Source organism: Chanodichthys erythropterus, chromosome 6 (genome assembly GCF_024489055.1).
Source record: "Chanodichthys erythropterus isolate Z2021 chromosome 6, ASM2448905v1, whole genome shotgun sequence".
Taxonomy (NCBI): Eukaryota; Metazoa; Chordata; class Actinopteri; order Cypriniformes; family Xenocyprididae; genus Chanodichthys; species Chanodichthys erythropterus.
Window position 1 is genome coordinate 5908011 of NC_090226.1, and position 20102 is coordinate 5928112.

Sequence of the window (20102 nt, forward strand, 5' to 3'; positions counted from 1 at the left end):
GAATTATAAACTTTTTTGTTCTCAAAAGTTGAATAATATCTTGTTTTAGATTATTAACCTGTTTGTGGCTGTCATCATGGACAACTTTGACTATCTTACCCGTGATTGGTCGATTCTGGGGCCACATCATCTTGATGAATTTAAGAGGATCTGGTCAGAGTATGATCCAGAGGCCAAGTAAGGATATGTGAATATGTTTGTGAATATACCTGTTGGAAGGAATAAGTTGCTTGTCCATTGTAGCAATGAAATTAAGAGCAAATGGAGACTAGAGGAATTTTACAGTCAGTGTTTCTCTCTTTTTATCACAGAGGCAGAATAAAGCATCTCGATGTAGTGACGTTGTTACGGCGGATTCAGCCTCCTCTTGGTTTTGGGAAACTCTGTCCTCATAGAGTCGCTTGCAAGGTAAGAGATATGCATTTATTGATAATGTGTTCAAACTTTTGCAAACACACTCAAACCACCCTCTCCATCTCTATCTGTCATTCTTTCTCACTTCCAGAGGCTGGTGGCTATGAACATGCCTCTGAACAGTGACGGCACTGTCATGTTTAACGCTACACTTTTTGCTCTTGTGAGAACTGCATTGAAGATCAAAACGGAAGGTACGTGAATTCTTCATTGAACTGCTCGTTTCAGTTCGCAAAATGCTCTGAATCAAAATTACAGTTCATAAACCACTTATTCAGAAACAGTCCATTTCAATGAAATGATTCAAGACAAATCTTTTGCATCATTCGCAAAAGTCAAAAGTTATACATGTTTTAGTGAAATATAAATATAGGGTTACACTTTGTTTTAAGGTGACATAGTTATATTGTAATTACTCAAATAAGTACTGAGTAATAGTAATTAACTACATGTACTTAATATAGAGTTATGATTAGTTACTTGTAATTATGCATAATTTATTATAGCAAGTACATGTAGTAAAGTGTAACTATAGCCATCAAAAGATTAAAAATTAGCTCTTTTTTTTACCAGTATTGTCCAGCCCTACTTGATGGTATTGAGTAGAGCCTACCTTTATAGTTGTGTTGATAACATGGTATGTATTTTGACCCAGGTAACCTAGAGCAGGCGAATGAAGAGCTGCGAGCCGTGATTAAGAAGATCTGGAAGAGAACAAGCATGAAACTTCTGGATCAAGTGGTGCCCCCTGCTGGTGGTCAGTTATAAAGCTACAGTTATAGAGCTTCATCTCTGCTAATGGAAATACATATTCACAACAGAGCATAGACACACACAACAGCTCCATCTTCTGCATCTTAACTTACACCTAAATCATCCATTTAGAAAATAACAAAAATAGTAGCATATGCACACATACTGTACATTTGCTTCATACACACACACACACACACACACCAGTTGTCGCACTAGCTTTTTCCTGCTGTTTTACTCTGAGTTTCTCCTGGTCGGGTCTCTGCAATGTTTGTTCTGTTCCGTATGTGTTGCAAATGCTTTCCTCTCCTGCTCGGTACTTTCACTGCGTCCACACTGGAACCTCAATGATGTGTGTTTGTGTGTATGAGTATATAGCTGGAGGATTTGAAGAAGGTGCGTGTGTGTGTGTGTGTGTGTGTGTGTGTGTGTGTGTGTGTGTGTGTGTGTGTGTGTGTGTGTGTGTGTGTGTGTGTGTGTTTATGTGTGTGTGTGTTGAGCTTTAGGCTTGCATGGCAACTCAGGCATGCTGTGTCCTTCTAAAAATGTCTCTTTCTCTCTGTTTCTCTCTGTTTTCTACACTGTCGCTCTCTCTCTCTCCTGTATCTGCTTGAGCTTTTCCACAGCTTCTGTTCCTCATTAACTGTCTTTCTGTTCATGTAAAAGTTCAAATCTTCAGAATATTCTGAAGCAATTCTGTTTTAGGGTGGTGGCATGGAACTAATGTTGCCTCTTCTATCCTGATATGTCCCCAACGTGCTTGTTTAAAAAAGTGACACAGACCCCTGCTTCAGAATGATTCTCACGCACACACTTACACAAACATGAACACAACACATAAACTTTATATACACATAGAGAATCAAAATGCATAAGCAAAAACAGTATATTAGACATGCACAAACGCACCCACAGAAATGCACCGCTAATGTGCTAATACATATATTGCTCAGCGCTGCTTGCTTGCATGTTCCCAGTAGAATGTAAGCACATATAGGACTAGATTTTAGTGACATTAGATGGCTTAGCTGATGCAGTTCTTTGCAAACCCCCCTCAACCCCCTCTCTCCAACTCCCAGTAATCTCTCTCACAGTTGCTATGCTAATGCTAATGTGCTAATACTAATATGTTTACAGATGTCTGATGGGTGCTAAACCGTGAATATGAAATATTCTACTCCCGACGTGGCATTAAGCTGGTAGCTATGTTTTGGAATAAGACAGCTGGTCCAAGCTGGTCATTAACTGTTTGACCGGCTAGCGTCTAGTTTGCTAATAAGCAGGATTTTACTAGCTTAAACCAGCTAGAATCCAGTTACTATGTTCCAAAATATAACTACCAGCTTAAGTTGGATTTTTCAACAGGAAATACAAAGAAGCTTGTCTTAGATGAGATTATTGCTTTTATATTGTAGTTTACAAAAATTATTAATTGTGATTATCTATATTTCCTGCATGAATAGCTTTAAAATGCAATCTGGCCTAAAAAGTAAAGGAAGTCTTATTTAACAAACAACACATTTTAAAGTGCCATTTGGAAACATTTTTTCATTATAAAAAAAGGTATTATGATAAGCTAAAAAGTTTGGGGTGGTTTTTAAAAAAAGAAATTAATACTTTATCCAGCAAAAATGTATCAGATTGATCAAAAATTACAGTAAAGACATGTATAACATGACAAAAGATTTCTATTTCTTGCTGTTCTTTTGAAATTTCTAGTCAAGAATCCTGGAAAAAATGTACGACAGTTTCCACAAAAATAAAAGCAGCACAACTGTTTTCAACATTGAAAATAAAAATAAATGTTTCTTGAGCAGCAAATCAGCTTATTAGAGGGATAATATAGTAAAATTCAGTTTTGCCATCACAGGAAAACTACAGCAAAACGCGTTGTGGTCCTGTGATCTAGGCCCTGTCCACACGAACACCGGTATTTTCAAAACCGTAGCTTTTTCTATGCGGTTTGCCCGTTCGTCCTCACGCAAACGCAGTAACTTTTTTGAAAACTCCTGCCAGGGTGAAGATTTTCAGAAACTCCGGTTACAGTCTTGTTGTGTAGACAGTAAAACTGGAGATGTTCGCTTGTGACGTCGGAACCGGTAATAACCTTTTTTCCAGGCTTCTGATTGGCTTTCGTTAGGGTTATATCACCACCTGTTGGTTTTGGCATGCTCTTGACAGCGCTTCATAGAGTGTTTTTGCGTTTTCACATGGATGCATTTTTTTATTTATTTATTTTTTAAACGAAGGAGGAAAAACTGTGTTTATAAATACCCGTGTACGTGTAGACTATGCCTTAGTCATGTATGTGGTGTTTGTTAATTAAGAGCGTCTGTGTTTGTTCTCTAGACTTGGGTCACATTTTAGGAGCCATTTGTGTAGAAATCCAGACAATACTTAAGGGTTAATTAGAATTTAATTAACAGATTGTAGCTGTTTTTCTGTTTTCTCAATGAGTATGTAGTTAGAATAACACAAAGCATCTCTTGGCGTCAGTTTCTGTCTCGCAACGTGCGTCACGCAGAGGTGTGTATGCGTGCGCTGAAGCTACTTGCTGACAGCGAAGCCGTGTGTGTGGTCTGTTCACTCAGATGATGAGGTAACGGTGGGGAAGTTCTATGCCACTTTCCTGATACAGGACTACTTTAGGAAATTCAAGAAACGCAAAGAGGAAGGCTTGGTTGGCGTTCACCCAGCACAGAACAACACGGCCGTCGCCCTGCAGGTATGTGTGTATTTTGGAGATTGAATTTTGCTGATTCTTTAGAGTGTATTAATAGGTTGTGTGTTATTTTATTAAGGTATATTATTGTTATCAAATTGGTATTTGCAAGCTTAAATTGTTTATGCATTAGTTTTAGCCTTGAGGTGCGTTCACACTGACAGAAATTACATCGCTGTAGGTCGATCTCAAACTCTCTCGGGAAAGCCATTTATGTTGAATTATTGTGTTGTTGGCACAAATTACTGTTCTTTAATTATTTAGGAATGGAGTATAATTGAATCTTAATGTACTCCAGGCATTCCCAAACTTTTCTGTTTGCTGAACATCTATGACCAAAATATTTACTTGAAGTTAATGTTTAAGTAATCTAACAAAACATTCACGTTCATGGTTCTTTGATGTCGTTTAATGCTTTGATTGCTTTTATTTTAAAACTATATACTAATTTTAATAGTTTAATTATTAGCTTCTTTATATTCAGGGTGTGCCATAGCATCAACGAGAGCTGCGTGATTAATTGTTAAACGATCACAATCTCAATTCAAAAACCCACGCGATCTCATTCCTAAATGACAACGATGCTCCTGTGTCTATTAAATCTTTGACGAAGTCACACCGGAACATTCAAACCTGCGTTGGCACTGCAGCTGACCCAGAGAAAGGTCAAAAAAGTAACTTAGCATTTCAAATAACCATTGTATCAGTTACATCGTTATGCCAAAAGGTGGTGACAAGTGACTGTTAAAAAATGTATTTGTCATTGAATCATTCACTCAAGAGATTCGTTCAAAAACACTGATTCATCCAGTAATGAAACAAGTTAAGTATTTATGATCGAGTCATTGAATCATTCATGAAGTCATTTTAAATAATTCATTCAGTTTAATTAAACTGCTGCAATTACCTGCAGCAATTACAATTTGCATTTTGTCAAAACCTCTAGTAAATTGTTATTTTGTTTAGTTGTCTGTTCTGAATCGTGAGAGAATCGTGATCCCTGTTTGAAACAAAAAAATCATGAGTGTCAATTTATCCAAAAAGTAGGCATTTCTACGATAGAATATGCTCTAAATTGGAGCAGATTTTGTTGTCAGTCAAAAGCATATCACTGTCAGTGTGAACACCATGTACGATTTGGAATAATTGAAACAAATTTTACTGAATAAACTGTTTCCTTTGCATGACACCTTCTTTACCTCAACTGTATCTCTCTGTTTCTGGATGCGCTAATGTGGTTTTAGCTTGAATATGGATCCCTCTGTGTGATAATGGTGAATTGTAAATGTATTTCTGTCTGTTTTACATGTAGTTTGAAGTGTTTGTATTTGTTTGCCATCACTTCAAAGTTATAATTCATGAATCATTGTTTTAAGACATTTTGTTGGTCTCCATCCTCATAAATCAAACACTGTAAATGTGTTTGATTTCTTTGCAAACATAATCTTTAGTGTGATTAACTAACAATATATATACTTTTTTTGCACTTGAAATTTTTTGGTGACAAAAAAAAAAAAAAAAGAATTTGCAGTATTTCAAAATAGCATCTGTGGCTAATACAGTCCTTTTTAGAAAGTCACAGTAAAGGATAGTAAGTGTATTAGTTGTAGTGTTCAATTATGAAGGAGCTTCAGTGTTTTTCCTCTTTGTCTACTGTGATTGTTGTCATCTTTCATGAATTTGTCCTGTCTGGAACTGTCTCGTCAAGCCTGTTTGTGTCAATGTGTCTGGTAAACTGCCCCCTGGTGGCATGTGTGTGTGAGGGTCTCCGTTCTCAACATGTCGCTGCTGTTCAAGGGCTTTCCATTGAAGAACAGGTCCTTAGCTATCTTGTCGTCACGGTTACAGGCTGGCCTCCGTACGCTGCATGACATTGGGCCAGAAATACGCCGTGCGATATCATGTGACCTGCAAGATGATGAGCTAGTAGACTTTTTGCCAGAGGAGGACGAAGAAATTTATAGGGTAAATTACTCACCTTTTATGACCCCTTTCTCCTTATAAAATCGATCTGTCTTTCTTTAACAGTTCTGAATTGAGTAGTAACAGTTCCTTAAGGGAGTTGCAAAGAATTATTCGCCATCCTTGGAGGTCGTATACACATATACTGTAAGTCTAAGATTAAGACACTGAACATGGATAAATTCACCAAGTTGACAATCTACAATCAATTGTTGACTTCAGTGATAGTATCGACGGCTTAACTAGGTTTGTAGTAATAACTGTTAGCTTTAGCGTAGCATATGTATATAATTCAGTGTAATCCACTGTATCTGCATTTCTCTTGATTTCAGATTCAGTTCAGATTTAATCAATTCATGAAATTCACTCACACCATACGCCATTTTACCTCCTTTCCAACTTCTTTTTCCCATGAGATCATTAAAAATGGCAATCTCAAATATTTTAGCATTGGATAAACGGTCAAAGACGCCATATTTAATTTTTCGCAAATGGATAAAAGGTTTTTTGACCGCAAGAAAGACATATTTTTGATTTTGCATCAGCTGAAGGGCAATATTACAACTACAGCCAGTACATCTCTTAAGGGCTATTCACACCAAAGGCGACAACTATTATATGTATAAACATTTAATAATCATTCCAATTTTGAGAATAGCAAAGTACACATCATGACTATTATAATAATGACACAGAAAAATGATATTGTTGGAATCACATTCAGAATGATTTTTTCCAGCTGATGAATGGTAAAAACACTGACAGCCAATCAGAATCCACCTGACTTTAAAGCGCTCGAGCATTTAAAGTGGCAGACAACAAAACTGCGCCGTGCTATTATAATAAACTGAATGTTATCGTCCATTGGTGTGGATATAGTTATTGTTATAGTTATCTTCATAGTTATCGTTCTTGGAGTGAACTGGCTTTTAGCCCCTGTTGAATCCGCGAAAACTCAAATATGGCGTTATATTTTCATCCATCGCGCAATTCTTTGAACTTACAAACACAAGTATTTCTTCACAGCGAAACGGAGGACTCTTTGGCAACCACATTAACCATATAAACGGAGACACCCGGAGGAGCTCTGGCCACCAGACAAATGCCACACAGCGCCCCCTGCAGGTGCAGCCGCCCCCACATTACGCCCACATGGAACAACCTGTGGGGCGCCTGGGCCGTGCCAATGCAATGGCGCAGCAAAACCATCATCGCCACCACCACCACCATCATCACCATCATCATCACAACTCCTACAATAAGTCGCCCAAGTCTACCAACATCAATCTAAACAATGCCAACATGTCCAGTTTACCTAACGGAGGACACAATCGGTACTACGAGCATATGCCCGCTAACGGCTACCCGGGATCGTATTATGGAGAATATGAGAAGCCCAGGACCCCACACGGGCAAAGGTGAATGCTTGTTTTTTGTTCATCCAACATCTTGCTCTCACCTTTTTAATATATTTATTCATATGTATTCACTGAATTGACAAGTAGCAGTATGCTAGCAGAATATGGCGTTATCTCATGAATATCACCAACTTCTTAAACCAATTCCTATGATCCCTTTGGATTGTTTGGAATTGCTTCAGGAAGGATGTTTTTTTTTTACGGTCTATGCAAATTCTTAAAGGTGCAGTAAGGAATTTCTTAGAATCACTGTTGAACACTGTTGATATTTGAAATTCACCCAAACAAACGAACCCCTCCCTTCATTGCTCAGTCCCTAAAATGCACAAACACGCAATGCAATAGTAAAGATCTTGCCTGATCATAACACCTCTTTTTCCAGGGATATTCCTCTGATCTTTCTCTTTTGTAATGTCTCTCAGTCATCTCTCTACAGTCTTCCTATTGCTGATTGGCTAAAAGTGTGTTGTGGTGCTCAGCCTGATCCACTTTCAACAGCATTTTTCACAAATCCCTTACTGCACCTTTAAGTGACTTTTAAATTCTGCATCCATTTAAATTTATGCATTTAGATGATTATTCATTCGCATTTACATCAGCTTTAAGGTGTGGTCACGTTTATTGTTCAGCAAATTTTTGCAAGCGAAATCCATTTTCAGTAGGAATTCAGGCATTTGTGAATTTTGTGTGAGGGCGAAAGATTTCCCAATGCAGATTTCGCAACAGGTTCAAGTTGGTCCCGTGAATTTAATGCGTTGACCAACAGAAAGCTGCTTGGTTTGACAGTGACTTCTGAGTGAGCTTCATGTATCACTACACTATTGACAATAGAAAATGGACCTTTTTAGCTGAAATTTCACTAATGTGACCACACCTTTAGACCATTTGATTTTAAATTAATTTTTTAGCATTTATCCACCTTCATATGAAACCACCTGGCCCCTGTCCCACCCATTGTCCTCCTCTCAACTACGCTGGTCCATTATCTGACTATGGTGATACGATGTTTTCTTCAAGGTGTTTTCACAAACTCAATCTCATGAGAAAACAACTATTTTATGAGGTGCTGATTTAATTTGAATTTGTACGAAGTATGCCTTTTTTTTTTTTTTTTTTTTTTTTTTTTAGAAAAATGTAGCTTAAAGGTCCATCCCTAAGCCTAACCTTCAATTGGGCATATGCAGTACAAAAGAGATTGCACAAATGAGATTGCACAAATTCATACGAATTAGCCACCAATATGCCAAAATGTAAAATAGTTCGAAATTGCCATGAGAATGTGTTGGTTTTCACTCTAGAGCATTTGGTGTAGATCCGAGTCCATTTGAGCTGCTCAGTGAGTTTTTAATAAGATAAACAAGCAAAATGGCCGACTTTGAGATTGGCCTTACTTCCTGTCTCATCACTTTAATGAGGCCATTTCTGTAGAAGGGTTTCAAAAACCTATTGATAAGATGGGTAGTGATCTGGTAATGTGTACAAAGATTAGAATGCCCCAAAAAATCTGAGGAAAACAGTTATGTTTGTTGACCAATTAGTTCATTTAAAGCAAAAAAGGTCACTTTTGGTGGCTCAGGTTTTGGGAGACTGACCCCAAAATTAATGAAATTTATGTTCAGACCCTCAATGGTCAGTTTTGACCAACTTCAGAAAGTAAAGAAAACCAAACTTTCCATGTATTTGGTCCTTATTGAGCTAGTCAAACCACATAATGCAGTGTAAAAAGTCACATGAGGAGCAGAGGATGTGGTGTAATTCAACTTGGGTTTGGACAAAGCCATCGAACCAAGTGTGAAAACAGCCTCACATATATAAAAATGCTGTATATATCCTGTATATACTGTATGATATATATGTCTATCCATTCCTCTTCCCTATTCCCCTGCTTTTCTCCACCTTTCTCTCTTTCCTTCCTAACCAAAATGCTTTCTCTTAACCATCTCTCTGCTTTCTGGAACAGAAGGCGCTACTATGAGACGTACATTAGGTATGTTACATTAGGTATTATATGTTTACATAGAAGGTACTTTTGCTTGTAAAAATCCAGACGGGTGAATGATAAGCAGAACTTTGGCTGGTGGATAACAGCATTGGGCTTTTTACCTCAACCCCGTCCCACATGGCGCTTGATGTTGACTTTACATGTCTGCAATAGTCCACAAGACTGGTTGACTGGTGCTATTTGGGACCGGGCTTTATACACACACACAGATTGACTTTCAAAACTGAGTTTATAGGAACATCTAGTAAAGCATTAACAAATCAGGATAAGTCTTTGAGTCTCTGTGTGTTGTTATTGGGTGATGAATGGAAAGAGGGGCTTGCTGCATGTGTCTGCTGGATAACTGGTGCTAACAAAACGAAATGCTTGCCTTAAAGGATGACTCATTAGATTAATACTTTATAGAAATGCATAAACACTTAAACACAGTGTTTATTTCTAGTTAAGTAAATGATGTACCTTATTTTTCTAGAACAAGAGTTGTCCTTTAAGTTCACCTCTGCAGGAATGTTGAGATGTCCTATATTGGGACAGTGGGGCTGCTAGTCTGTTTAGTATATAGACCTTAGAGTAGGTGCCATATCTTTTACAAAAAGCATGGCTGGGAGGGAAAGATGTACAGTTTGCTCAGTACTTTGTATGTAAGCAGTAATTTCCCAAGCAACATACCATTCATGATTTAATGTTGTAGAAAATTATAGAGCTGCCCCCAATAGTCGACTAAATGTTAGTTGACGAGAAGAGACCAAATTTTAATTATTTGATTAGTCGCAGAAAAACTCCACAGGATTTGCCGAAGTCTGTGAAGGACAGATCATTAACGCAGCTGGTTCATGTGGTAATTATGTCAGTCAGGAAATCCAAACATTCACCTATCATTCATCAACCTCAGACATGGCTTTTCATTTGAAATATGTGAGTAGTAGTCTAACGACGTTAGTCTCTTTACATGGCCGCTCGCTCTAATGTTGACCTAGATAAATTGATAAGTGCATATCCAATATATACTGTATACAGTGTCATGAAAAAGTATGTGAACCCCTTGCAGAATCTGTGAAAATGAGAATTATTTTAATAAAATAAGAGGGATAATAAAAATGCATGTTATTTTTTGTTTAGTACTGTCCTAAGTAAGATATTTTACATAAAAGATGTTTGCATTTAGTTCACAAGACAAAACAATAGCTGAATTTATTAAAATAACCCCATTCATAAGTATGTGAACCATTGATTCTCAATACTGTGTGTGGTCACCTGATGATCCACGACTGTTTTTATGTTTTGTGATGGTTGTTCATGAGTCTCTTGTTTGTTCTGAGCAGTTAAATTGAGCTCTGTTCTTCAGAAAAATCCTCCAGCTCCTGCAGATTCATCAACTAACCCTAACCCTCAGTGTGAAAAGATGAATCTCAAAATCATACAGTCACTGCTGGAAAGGGTTCAAATATGCAAAACTGCTTGAAAACTGATGAATCTGCAGGAGCTGGAGGATTTTTCTGAAGAACAGAGCTCAGTTTAACTGTTCAGAACAAACAAGAGACTCATGAACAACCATCACAAAACATAAAAACAGTCGTGGATCATCAGGTAACCACACAGTATTGAGAATCAATGGTTCACATACTTATGAATGGGGTTATTTTAATAAATTCAGCTATTGTTTTGTCTTGTGAACTAAATGCAAACATCTTTTATGTAAAATATCTTACTCAGGACTGTACTAAACAAAAAATAACATGCATTTTTTATTATCCCTCTTATTTTATTAAAATAATTCTCATACTTTTTCATGGCACTGTATATACTATTTTTAGTTATTTGCTATATATTAGGGGTTGCACCGACTAACTGACTAGTTGACTTTAATGTTCTGCGATGAAGCTTTAAGCTTGACATCGACTAGTCACTGGTCATTGCCTATAGAGGGTGCAACAGGATAAGAAATCTTTGAATTCCACATTTACACTCTGTATTCAGCAGTAAATGACAAATAAATGCATACTCTGAGAGCGCTCCACAAGATAGGTTTGATTATTCCATCTGAAAGCTCAGTATTGATCGGGTAAATTCACATTTTAAACAGGTTTATTGTAAGTTATTGTACACATAAGTTAATCACTGTTCTCAGAGGGCCAGTTGCATAAACTTAGTCACTATATTAAGACTTTGTCTTAAGAACTAGTTTGTCCAACTTGCAGTTAACCAAGGGGTAATCAATGTTATTTTTCCAATTCAAATTACACCAGTCTACCTTTTTATGTAACAGACTTTAAAAAATTAGGACCACTCTTCAAGAAAAACATTAGTATCTTAACTTTTAAGACTAGTCTAAGTGGTTTACGCAACCGGCCCCAGTAATGTGTGCTGCTGCATTTTGACGCACACACACAGTAGCTTGTACACAGAAACAGCACAGAAATATATTGTCAACACTGTTCTGTGATTGATCAATAAAATAGCTTAGAAACTGAAAAGTTCTAGCATATATTTCTTAGTAACTAAAACCCACAGCTTCACTATTAGTAGAGAGATGCTGTAAGGTAGAATTAATTCACATGCAATCGCTCTCTCTCAAATGCATTCATATATCTTTATTGTGCTACTTTATCTGCATCTGATTTAGAACGAGCAGAAATCTGTGACGACCTAAAGACAATAGCCTTGTGGGTAGCACTATCATATGCCATGACTGGGCTCAAGGCGACACGCGTTCGAGTCTTAGCTTGAGGTTCAGGCAGCTTATTTGTTCATTAATGACATCATCAGCGACTAATTGATGTCTACTTGACTTAAATCACTTAAATGTCGACTTTAAAAATTTTCTAAAAGTCATTCAACCCCTAACATATATAAATTTCTAAGTAGAACATCTTTGAGTAGAGACTAGCCAGTGAGGTTGTGCTTGTTTACTAATGAGGTCTAACTGCAGTCTGGAGCTGTACATTTGCATGGTAGTGCATGGTCTTTCGCTGACTCGTTGACCACAATCTGACCAGCTTCTCGCTGATCTCTTGACCTTCACGCAGGTCGCAGGGCAGCGACAGAAGACGACCCACTATACGCCGCGAAGAGGAGTATGAAGAAGATCGTTACTCTGGAGAGTACTACAGCGGAGAGGAGTTTTACGAAGATGACAGCATGCTGTCGGGTGATAGGTAAAACTATTGTGACTGTTGCGTGACCAGTCACACAACAAACTATAAATAAATCAAATCTACAGAAATTTATTAATGGATATTTACCATATGCAGGTACCCCAACAGTGACCAGGAGTACGAGACGCCACGGGGTTACCACCATCCTGACGGTTACTATGATGATGACGAGCAGCCCCTTTATCACGATCCACGTAGATCACCAAAGAGAAGACTGCTTCCTCCAACGCCGCAAGGCAAGTCTTGAGGTTCCTTTCTTAAAATTGCAAAATTCTGTAGAAACAGGCCGTCTGCTTTATGATTCAGCGTGACTGTCAGAAGATATTAATCTCTCTCGTTTATAGGTAATCGGAGACCATCATTCAATTTTGAGTGTCTGCGCAGACAGGGCAGTCAAGATGATCTTCCTCACCAGCGAACTGCTCTTCCATTACATCTCATGCAACATCAGGTAACATTAAATATGACAGTAGTGTTTAACCAAACCGACTTATGAAATATGATCAAATATTATGACTATCCTACATGCCAGTATAGTATTATGTGCATTAGTATTGTGTATTAAGACAATGCATTTATATTGACCTCTGTACTTGTCGTTCCAGGTGATGGCGGTAGCGGGTCTAGACTCCAGCAGGGCTCACAGGCTTTCACCTACTCGATCTACCAGATCGTGGGCGTCACCTCCTCCCACTCCTGCAAGTAAAGACAGAACGCCGTACTACACTCCGCTGATCCGTGTGGACCGTCCGCTGAGGGACAGCGCTAGCAGCAGTCACTCATCCATCAGGAAGAGCTCATGGTATACAGATGATCCTGAGTACCAGCAGAGGAACTACTCACCCGTTCATCTGCAGGTCCCACCGGAGTATCGAAACCAGTACCACCAGAAGAGAGGTAGCGCTACCAGCCTGGTAGAGGCGGTGAGTCTGAGAACTCCTGTTTCCATTTAGGAGATGCAAGTAGTCAAAGTAATAGACAGGGCTTGATATTAACACCCACCAAATGCATGTGGATTTCAGCGGTGGCGTGTAACGCAGTCACTCCTACTAGCCCAGTGTTTCTCAAACCTTTTCTGCTATTCCCCACTTTGGAGGTAGGGAAGGGTTCCGAGCCCCACCTGTCCCCAATCGCCCCAACAAAATGTTAATAAACTAGGCTTTAAGTTTAATTGTTAAAATGTATTAATTTATTCTATTAACATCACATTTTAAAACATTACATCAAATAACAGCATTAAAAACTTTCAAATAAATTATATAAAATTTATATAAAAATTTTAAATTAAAAATTATTTGAGTTTTTTTGTACACGACCATTATTTTGGAACGTTTCACCTTATTGTTTCCATGGCGACCATCATGCTTGTCACGCCGCAGCCACAATAACACTGTATGACAGATGTAACGCTTTTATTTAGTTTCTCCTTTTTTATTCAGAATATTCACAGACTTGCTTACCATGTCATAAATGTCATCTGATATTCCGATTCTCAAATATGTATATTGTTTTGTCGTTTAAATACGTTAATACATGATCTTGATCTATAACGCGAGATGGGCGCCGCCATGTTTGTTTGCGCAGCTGTTCAGCGAGCCCTGTCAGTCGGATTTATAGCACATGAATTCATCAATTTCTCCCGAAATTCATGCAAGTAAGGGGACGGTGATCTGGGAGAAAAATAGAGTAAACTAAATAGTTACTTATACTATGCGTGTCTGATATGAAAAAAACACGTCGGCAAATTATATTTGAATTGATTGTTATTGCTGCTTCCATAGACATCAGTATGTACTTTACAAACTCTAAATGCATTGTTTTACTAGTAATTATGTATATTTAAATATCTGACACCTAAAATAAACAATATGTTGTTGAAAACACTGCTTAGTTGTGATAAATGACAAGCGCTGAGTGCCAACCAAAGTGCGAAAGCAGAGTTTGAATCTGGCGTCACTGAAAGTTCTAAATCCCATATTTGGGACCGTACTCTCAGGGAAACATGAATAAAAATCCCATATATGTGGGACTCAAAGGTTAATAGAGATGGGCACAAAAATGACCAAATTTCCTCTCATTTGTCGCGCCCCACCTGTCATGTCTCTATTCCCCACTAGTGGGGCGCACCCCACATTTTGGGAAACGCTGTACTAGACACTTTGGCGGGTTGAATTTTATATATACATGTATAGATTTTTCAATTGTAGTCCTTTAAAAAGGCATCTCAAATTGTAAACTAAGTGCAGTGTATTGTCAAAAATATAATTTTTTTGAATACATAGTGATACTAAAATATCTGAAATGCTTCCAATACTCATTCCGCAGAATAGGTGCACGATACCAGCTCTGCTTTCTTCGCTCTCTTATCTCTCCGACAGCGAGTTGACACACAAACCCACCTCCCCTCACTCACTCATTTCATTTGCTCCGCATGAATATTATTGGTGTTACAGGGCTTGATTTTTGGCGTAATTTTACTCATTCCCACAGATTTTGTGCTAACACTCAAAGTGCGCTCACATAAAGCCGCCTCTCAGTACTAAATTGAGTTCTGCTTATTGCACCTAAACAGTCAAATACACAGAAAATAATGTCAAAATGCCGGCCTTGGCGAGTATTCACGTAAACACAGTCAGTTATGTTTTAAGTGAACGTAAACAGTTGAGAAAGAAAACGCATGTGTAATAGTATAATGGTATAGTGTGTCGGGTCTTAAAATGACAGCAGCCTAATATACCTGTTTTCATTCCCTCTTGTGAAAAGTTTCTAGTTTCAGGACAAAATGTTTCTACGTGCAGTGACAGTATTATTCACAGTCTTGTCATTGAAGACCGGATCTTAGAATTTATGCTGAAAGAACAAAGAATAATTTCATCCTTCATTTGAGCAGGTCTTGATATCAGAAGGACTGGGTCGATACGCCAAGGATCCAAAGTTCGTGGCTGCCACGAAGCACGAGATCGCAGATGCATGCGAGATGACCATTGACGAAATGGAGAGCGCCGCCAGCCATCTTCTGAACGGCGGCATTACGCCGGTAGTCAACGGCGTCAACGTGTTCCCCATACTGGGCCACAGAGACTACGAGCTGCAAGATGTCTCGGCTAGCTACAGCGACGAGGAACCAGACCCCGAACCCAGACCGCCATACGAGGAGGACCTGGCAGATGAAATGATATGCATTACCACTTTATAGCACCTGGTAAGCAGCTGCTGCTTGTTCCTCAGAAACTGATCAGCGAAACAAAAAAATATAAACTGTAGTATATTTATTGGCTTACTACCTAAAGAAGTGCCTTTACAGCAGAGCAGAAAGGCACCACAAGAACGGACGCATTGGTGCAGCTCGCTCGCTTCCTGTTCACGCAGGAACTTGGCAGTCACGGCGCCGGGGAGGAGCTAAGAAGGACCGCCCGAAACTTTAATTGGCTGCTCGTACCGTCACTGCAGGAAATGGACCAATGAGCAGCGAGGCGAGGTACGCAGGGGCAGGCTGTTTCCAAGGTGATGACAATCAGAAAGAATATGTCATTACCTCAGTCACTTTATTAAGGGTTTTGCATATCAAGCACGTTGCAAGCTCAATGCAAGCAAGTATGGCATATCCCTCCACAAAGGCTTTAGTTTCGACTCGTCCTGTATGATTAATTTAGTAACGGTTAAGGCATATTTTAGAGAACAAACGCTAATTCTACAACACTGGTTTACAATAAGGATATCATGCAGGTTTGTGGATTTCAAGAGGATTTCAGCATTTGTGTTGAATGCACTAGCAGACAGGTTATTTTTTTAATTTAGGATAGCCTGTTTGATATTTCATAATATGCTGTAAATGACTTGTAATATATAAAGCAGAAGAAAACTTTGTAAAGAGACATTATATATTTTGTAATTATGTACTGTACAAAAAAGCAGCAATATTAATCCTAATTGATGTTATTGCATTACAAAAAAGACAGAATTTGGTGTTATTTTAATAGGTACTGTACTTTATTAAATTCTTTGCCTTTATTCTTTGCTCATATGCATTCATACTTGTTTGTGAAAAGTATAGAACAAAAAAGCCAATTTTATATGAGGTTATGTCTGTGACACACCCGCACAAGATATGCAAGTCGTTTTCTCAGTGTCCGTTTCATAAGCATAACCGACATAGTGTTTCCTTCAAATCTACGGCATGCAGTATGGGTCACGAACGTTGACCTCCTTTATGGGGAATTTAGTAGGGCTTACAGAATCGTGTGTCTCGTCTGTGTATATTGAAAGTCTGTCGAATAGGACTTCCCATTTTAAGGGTTCGTGTTTCGTTGCATATTTTGTGCAGGGGAGGTGCACAGGAAGGTGCAATGGTAAATGCTTTGTGCATTAACAATGCTGCTTAATTAGTCTGCAATTAAACTGTACGACCCTCACCAGGAACATGCTGCCACTTGGAAAAGCCTGCTGCCACTGGCTGATCTATAGCTGATCTAGAAATTGCGCAAGGGTTTCAGATCAGGCAATCATTTCCACCAATGTATTTAGGTGTTTTGAATACTGAAATCTTCCTTTAGTTTTATAATAATGATGATAATGAAGATGATTATGATGACACAATATGATTATGGGGGAGTTTTGGGTTGTTTGAAGTGTATGTTCGCATCATGCATCCTTAAAGGAACGGTTCAGGCAAAAATGAAAATCCTGTCTTTATTCACTCACAAATCCCCGTTATGTCATCAAAACTGCTGGAACACAAGGATAAAATGTAATGCTCAAAAGTTATTATATATAGCATTTCTCTAGCTTAAACAGCACTAAATAGCACTAGCAGCACCAAGGACATGGGTTTGATTCAGAGGGAATAAAAAGTGCAATTTGAGGGCGTTTTCACACCTGGTTTGTTTGGAGCATTTGTTTCAGAACCTGGCGCAAATTCTCCCTTAGTTCAGTTGGTTTAGGCATATATGAACATGGCAATCTCGCTCTGATCCGCACCTAAAAAAGGTCCGAGATCGTCTGAATGAGGTGGTCTCAAGCACGCTTGAAAACAATCTCTGTAGCGGTTAGCTTGAGAAAGCAATCTGACCCAACGAGCCATGCTGCATCACAAATGTACATTTTTTACGTACGTTGGGTGAACAGCAGTGAATCGTGAGTTAACTTGGAGAAGAACAAAGTGAAACGTCTAATTCAAATCTGGTCAGCCAAATTTCACGAAAATGCAGATGAAGTCTAGATTCATGCTCTAAATGCAGAGTAATATCACAAAGGGTGCACTCATATTACTATGAATGGGAGAAAGTGCAACATTTAATAGAGCAGAATAAGTCCCGCCTTCTAAATAAAAGAGCCAATCACCGATTGGTAAAGTTATCGCGTCACTGCAGCTGCCTTTAGAAGCTCTGGTTGCTGGCTGTCAATCATGACATCATATTCCTGTTTTATAGCATCAAATAACTAAAACCAAATTTATTTAAAAAAAACGAACACTTGAACTTACATCAGCGTGATTAAAAACTACCTAAAATTAAATCATATTTGGAAAAAAAGGTATATGAAGTGTAATTTAATTGTTTAGTTTGTCTCACCTCCCATTAGATTACATGGAGAGGGCGGGGTTTATGAGCTATACTGCGACAAACCATCTGGGGGCGATCAACTTTTTTGTCTTCACTTGTCAGGACTTGAAAGGACTTTTTTTTAGTCATGATTTGAGCATTTACAAGCAAAATTTAAGAGATTGTTGTCAAATTTCATTGGTGATTTCAAATATGAAATTTAATCGTAAGCTTGGTGAACAGCTTTGGAGAATTTGATGTTTCCCATTTAGAGAGATTGGAGCTGTACTTGCATGACTAAAATAGCTGCCCGAGAGGTGTTTCAAAGATGGCCGCCGAGAGAAATGACTTGCCTCAAAGGGACTACAAGCCAGTGGAGCTGTTGTTCATGCTATCCTGAGGGATAACCGCATTGAGCATAATCCTGGAACATGAACAATGGGAGTACGGGTTACTCGCACGTGAAATTTTGGTCTGATAAGAAATGTAGAAACCAAACCCAGAAGAACTTGCAACAGTAGTATTTTAATCTCTGTTTTGGAACAAAGCAAACAATCTACAGGTCTGAAAGCGCCCATAAAAGTGTCTGCCAAATGCATTAAAGTAAATGTAATCATAGTGACCATGTCTGCCAAGCTGGAAAAATGTATTTGCGTAGAAAAAAGCATGACACAAGAGTGAGTATCTAATGACAGAATTTTCATTTTTGGGTGCACTATCCCTTTAAGCAGGGCAAGAAACTGGTTAAGCAATACTGACCCCCTTTCCCCCACTTTTGTTTTTGTTTTTATTTTGCTTTTCTTTTTCAACTTCAGCTCTGGCTTCTGGAAATACCTCTTTTAGAGCAGGGGAAACATATCAGCATTTGAAGCATCCTTTTCGTAAGCGTTTTTGCCTTTAAAGTGTTGTAAATCTCTGTCCTTAGGCCTCAACATGGGATTACATCAATTCAATTGACCTTTTGTCACTTCCAACAGGCAAATTAATGCTGAGCACTATGGGCAAAAAAAAAAAAAGTTTGACTGCAAAGGCCACTGCCTTGAAGTGTAAAGCTTCACTACAGCTTAAATAAAGGGAAACGTGGGGTTTGTCGGATGTTCTTGTTCTTGAGTGTTATTGATCTCTTGTGTTTTGGAAGAGTACTGTGCTTTTCAGTCAACCGAATACTGTCATTGAAACACTGCGTGTGCACATCTGAAAGGGCTGAAATGATCCGTGTGGGAAAAAAAAAAAAAAAAAAAAAGAAACGTTGTGTTCTGGTCTTCATGTCAATTATACTGTATCTTGTAAACGGACCAATGCACATTCTTGGCACATTGTACTATTCGTAGCAATTACTGGTAAGGACAATAAAATATGCATTATTTTTAATAAACAAAGAAAAAACTTTTCAAAAAAACTTATTAAACTAAAGATTTAACTTTTACCTCGTGTCAGGGACTCCTGAATAGAAAGAAAAAATTTGGTTTCTTAATATACCAATGGGATTTTACTATTAGCACATTGCTGTTCGTCTTTGCACAAATTACTGTAACGTGCAATTTGTTTTCCCTGTTTTCTATTCATATTTTGTGTATCAAGGTGGGCGAATTTTGTACTTTTTTCTGTGACTGTGCGTACGGTTTAGTGAAATCTATATGTCATTTACATTTCACCTTTCAATGCTGGGACAAACAGAAGAGAGGGGGGGAAAGTGCACTCCTCTGTATTGTTAACGCTGATATGTTAACAAAGAAATGGAAAAAAGTATTACACAAGTTTTCAGAGCCACATCTGTTGATTATCACATTTTCATCTAGAGTTGTTGCTATACTATTATATTCTTTTTCTTAATAATGCTGTAAGGAAACTTAAGATTATAGTGTAACATATGTACATATGTAACGGAAAGATGCGTGGTGATGTTCTCCATTTGAAAGTCTTTATCTTTGCTCTGTTATGGTTTTTATTCCATGAAGAAAAAGAAAAAAGGGTTTCTCTTCGTAGCAGATGACTTATAATATCCCTCTAGGTTTTGTATTGATGCATTTTTTTGTAATTTTCCTATTTATTTTGGCCTGGACTTGACTTTAATCAATATTGAAATTTTATTTTCTAATGATTAATACAGAATAAACTTAATGAACAAACAACTGT

The 20102-nt window shown here is 38.1% G+C and overlaps 1 protein-coding gene across 6 annotated transcripts in view; it reads left to right on the forward strand.

Moving 5' to 3' along the window:
* The window catches only part of cacna1da (calcium channel, voltage-dependent, L type, alpha 1D subunit, a), an 83783-nt gene extending 63716 nt beyond the window's left edge, over positions 1–20067 (forward strand). For 5 of the 6 annotated variants that reach the window (XM_067387857.1, XM_067387856.1, XM_067387858.1 and 2 more), the window contains 12 exons: positions 50–177; positions 312–408; positions 506–608; positions 1070–1171; positions 3759–3892; positions 5738–5854; positions 6878–7269; positions 12298–12426; positions 12523–12662; positions 12771–12877; positions 13032–13349; positions 15317–20067. In XM_067387857.1, coding sequence (XP_067243958.1) covers positions 50–177; positions 312–408; positions 506–608; positions 1070–1171; positions 3759–3892; positions 5738–5854; positions 6878–7269; positions 12298–12426; positions 12523–12662; positions 12771–12877; positions 13032–13349; positions 15317–15622 — 2073 coding nt within the window. In that variant the 3' untranslated portion in view covers positions 15623–20067. The remainder of the gene's footprint in view (positions 1–49; positions 178–311; positions 409–505; positions 609–1069; positions 1172–3758; positions 3893–5737; positions 5855–6877; positions 7270–12297; positions 12427–12522; positions 12663–12770; positions 12878–13031; positions 13350–15316) is intronic. The other variant, XM_067387861.1, reaches the window with a different exon arrangement.
* The last annotated feature ends 35 nt before the right edge of the window (positions 20068–20102 follow it).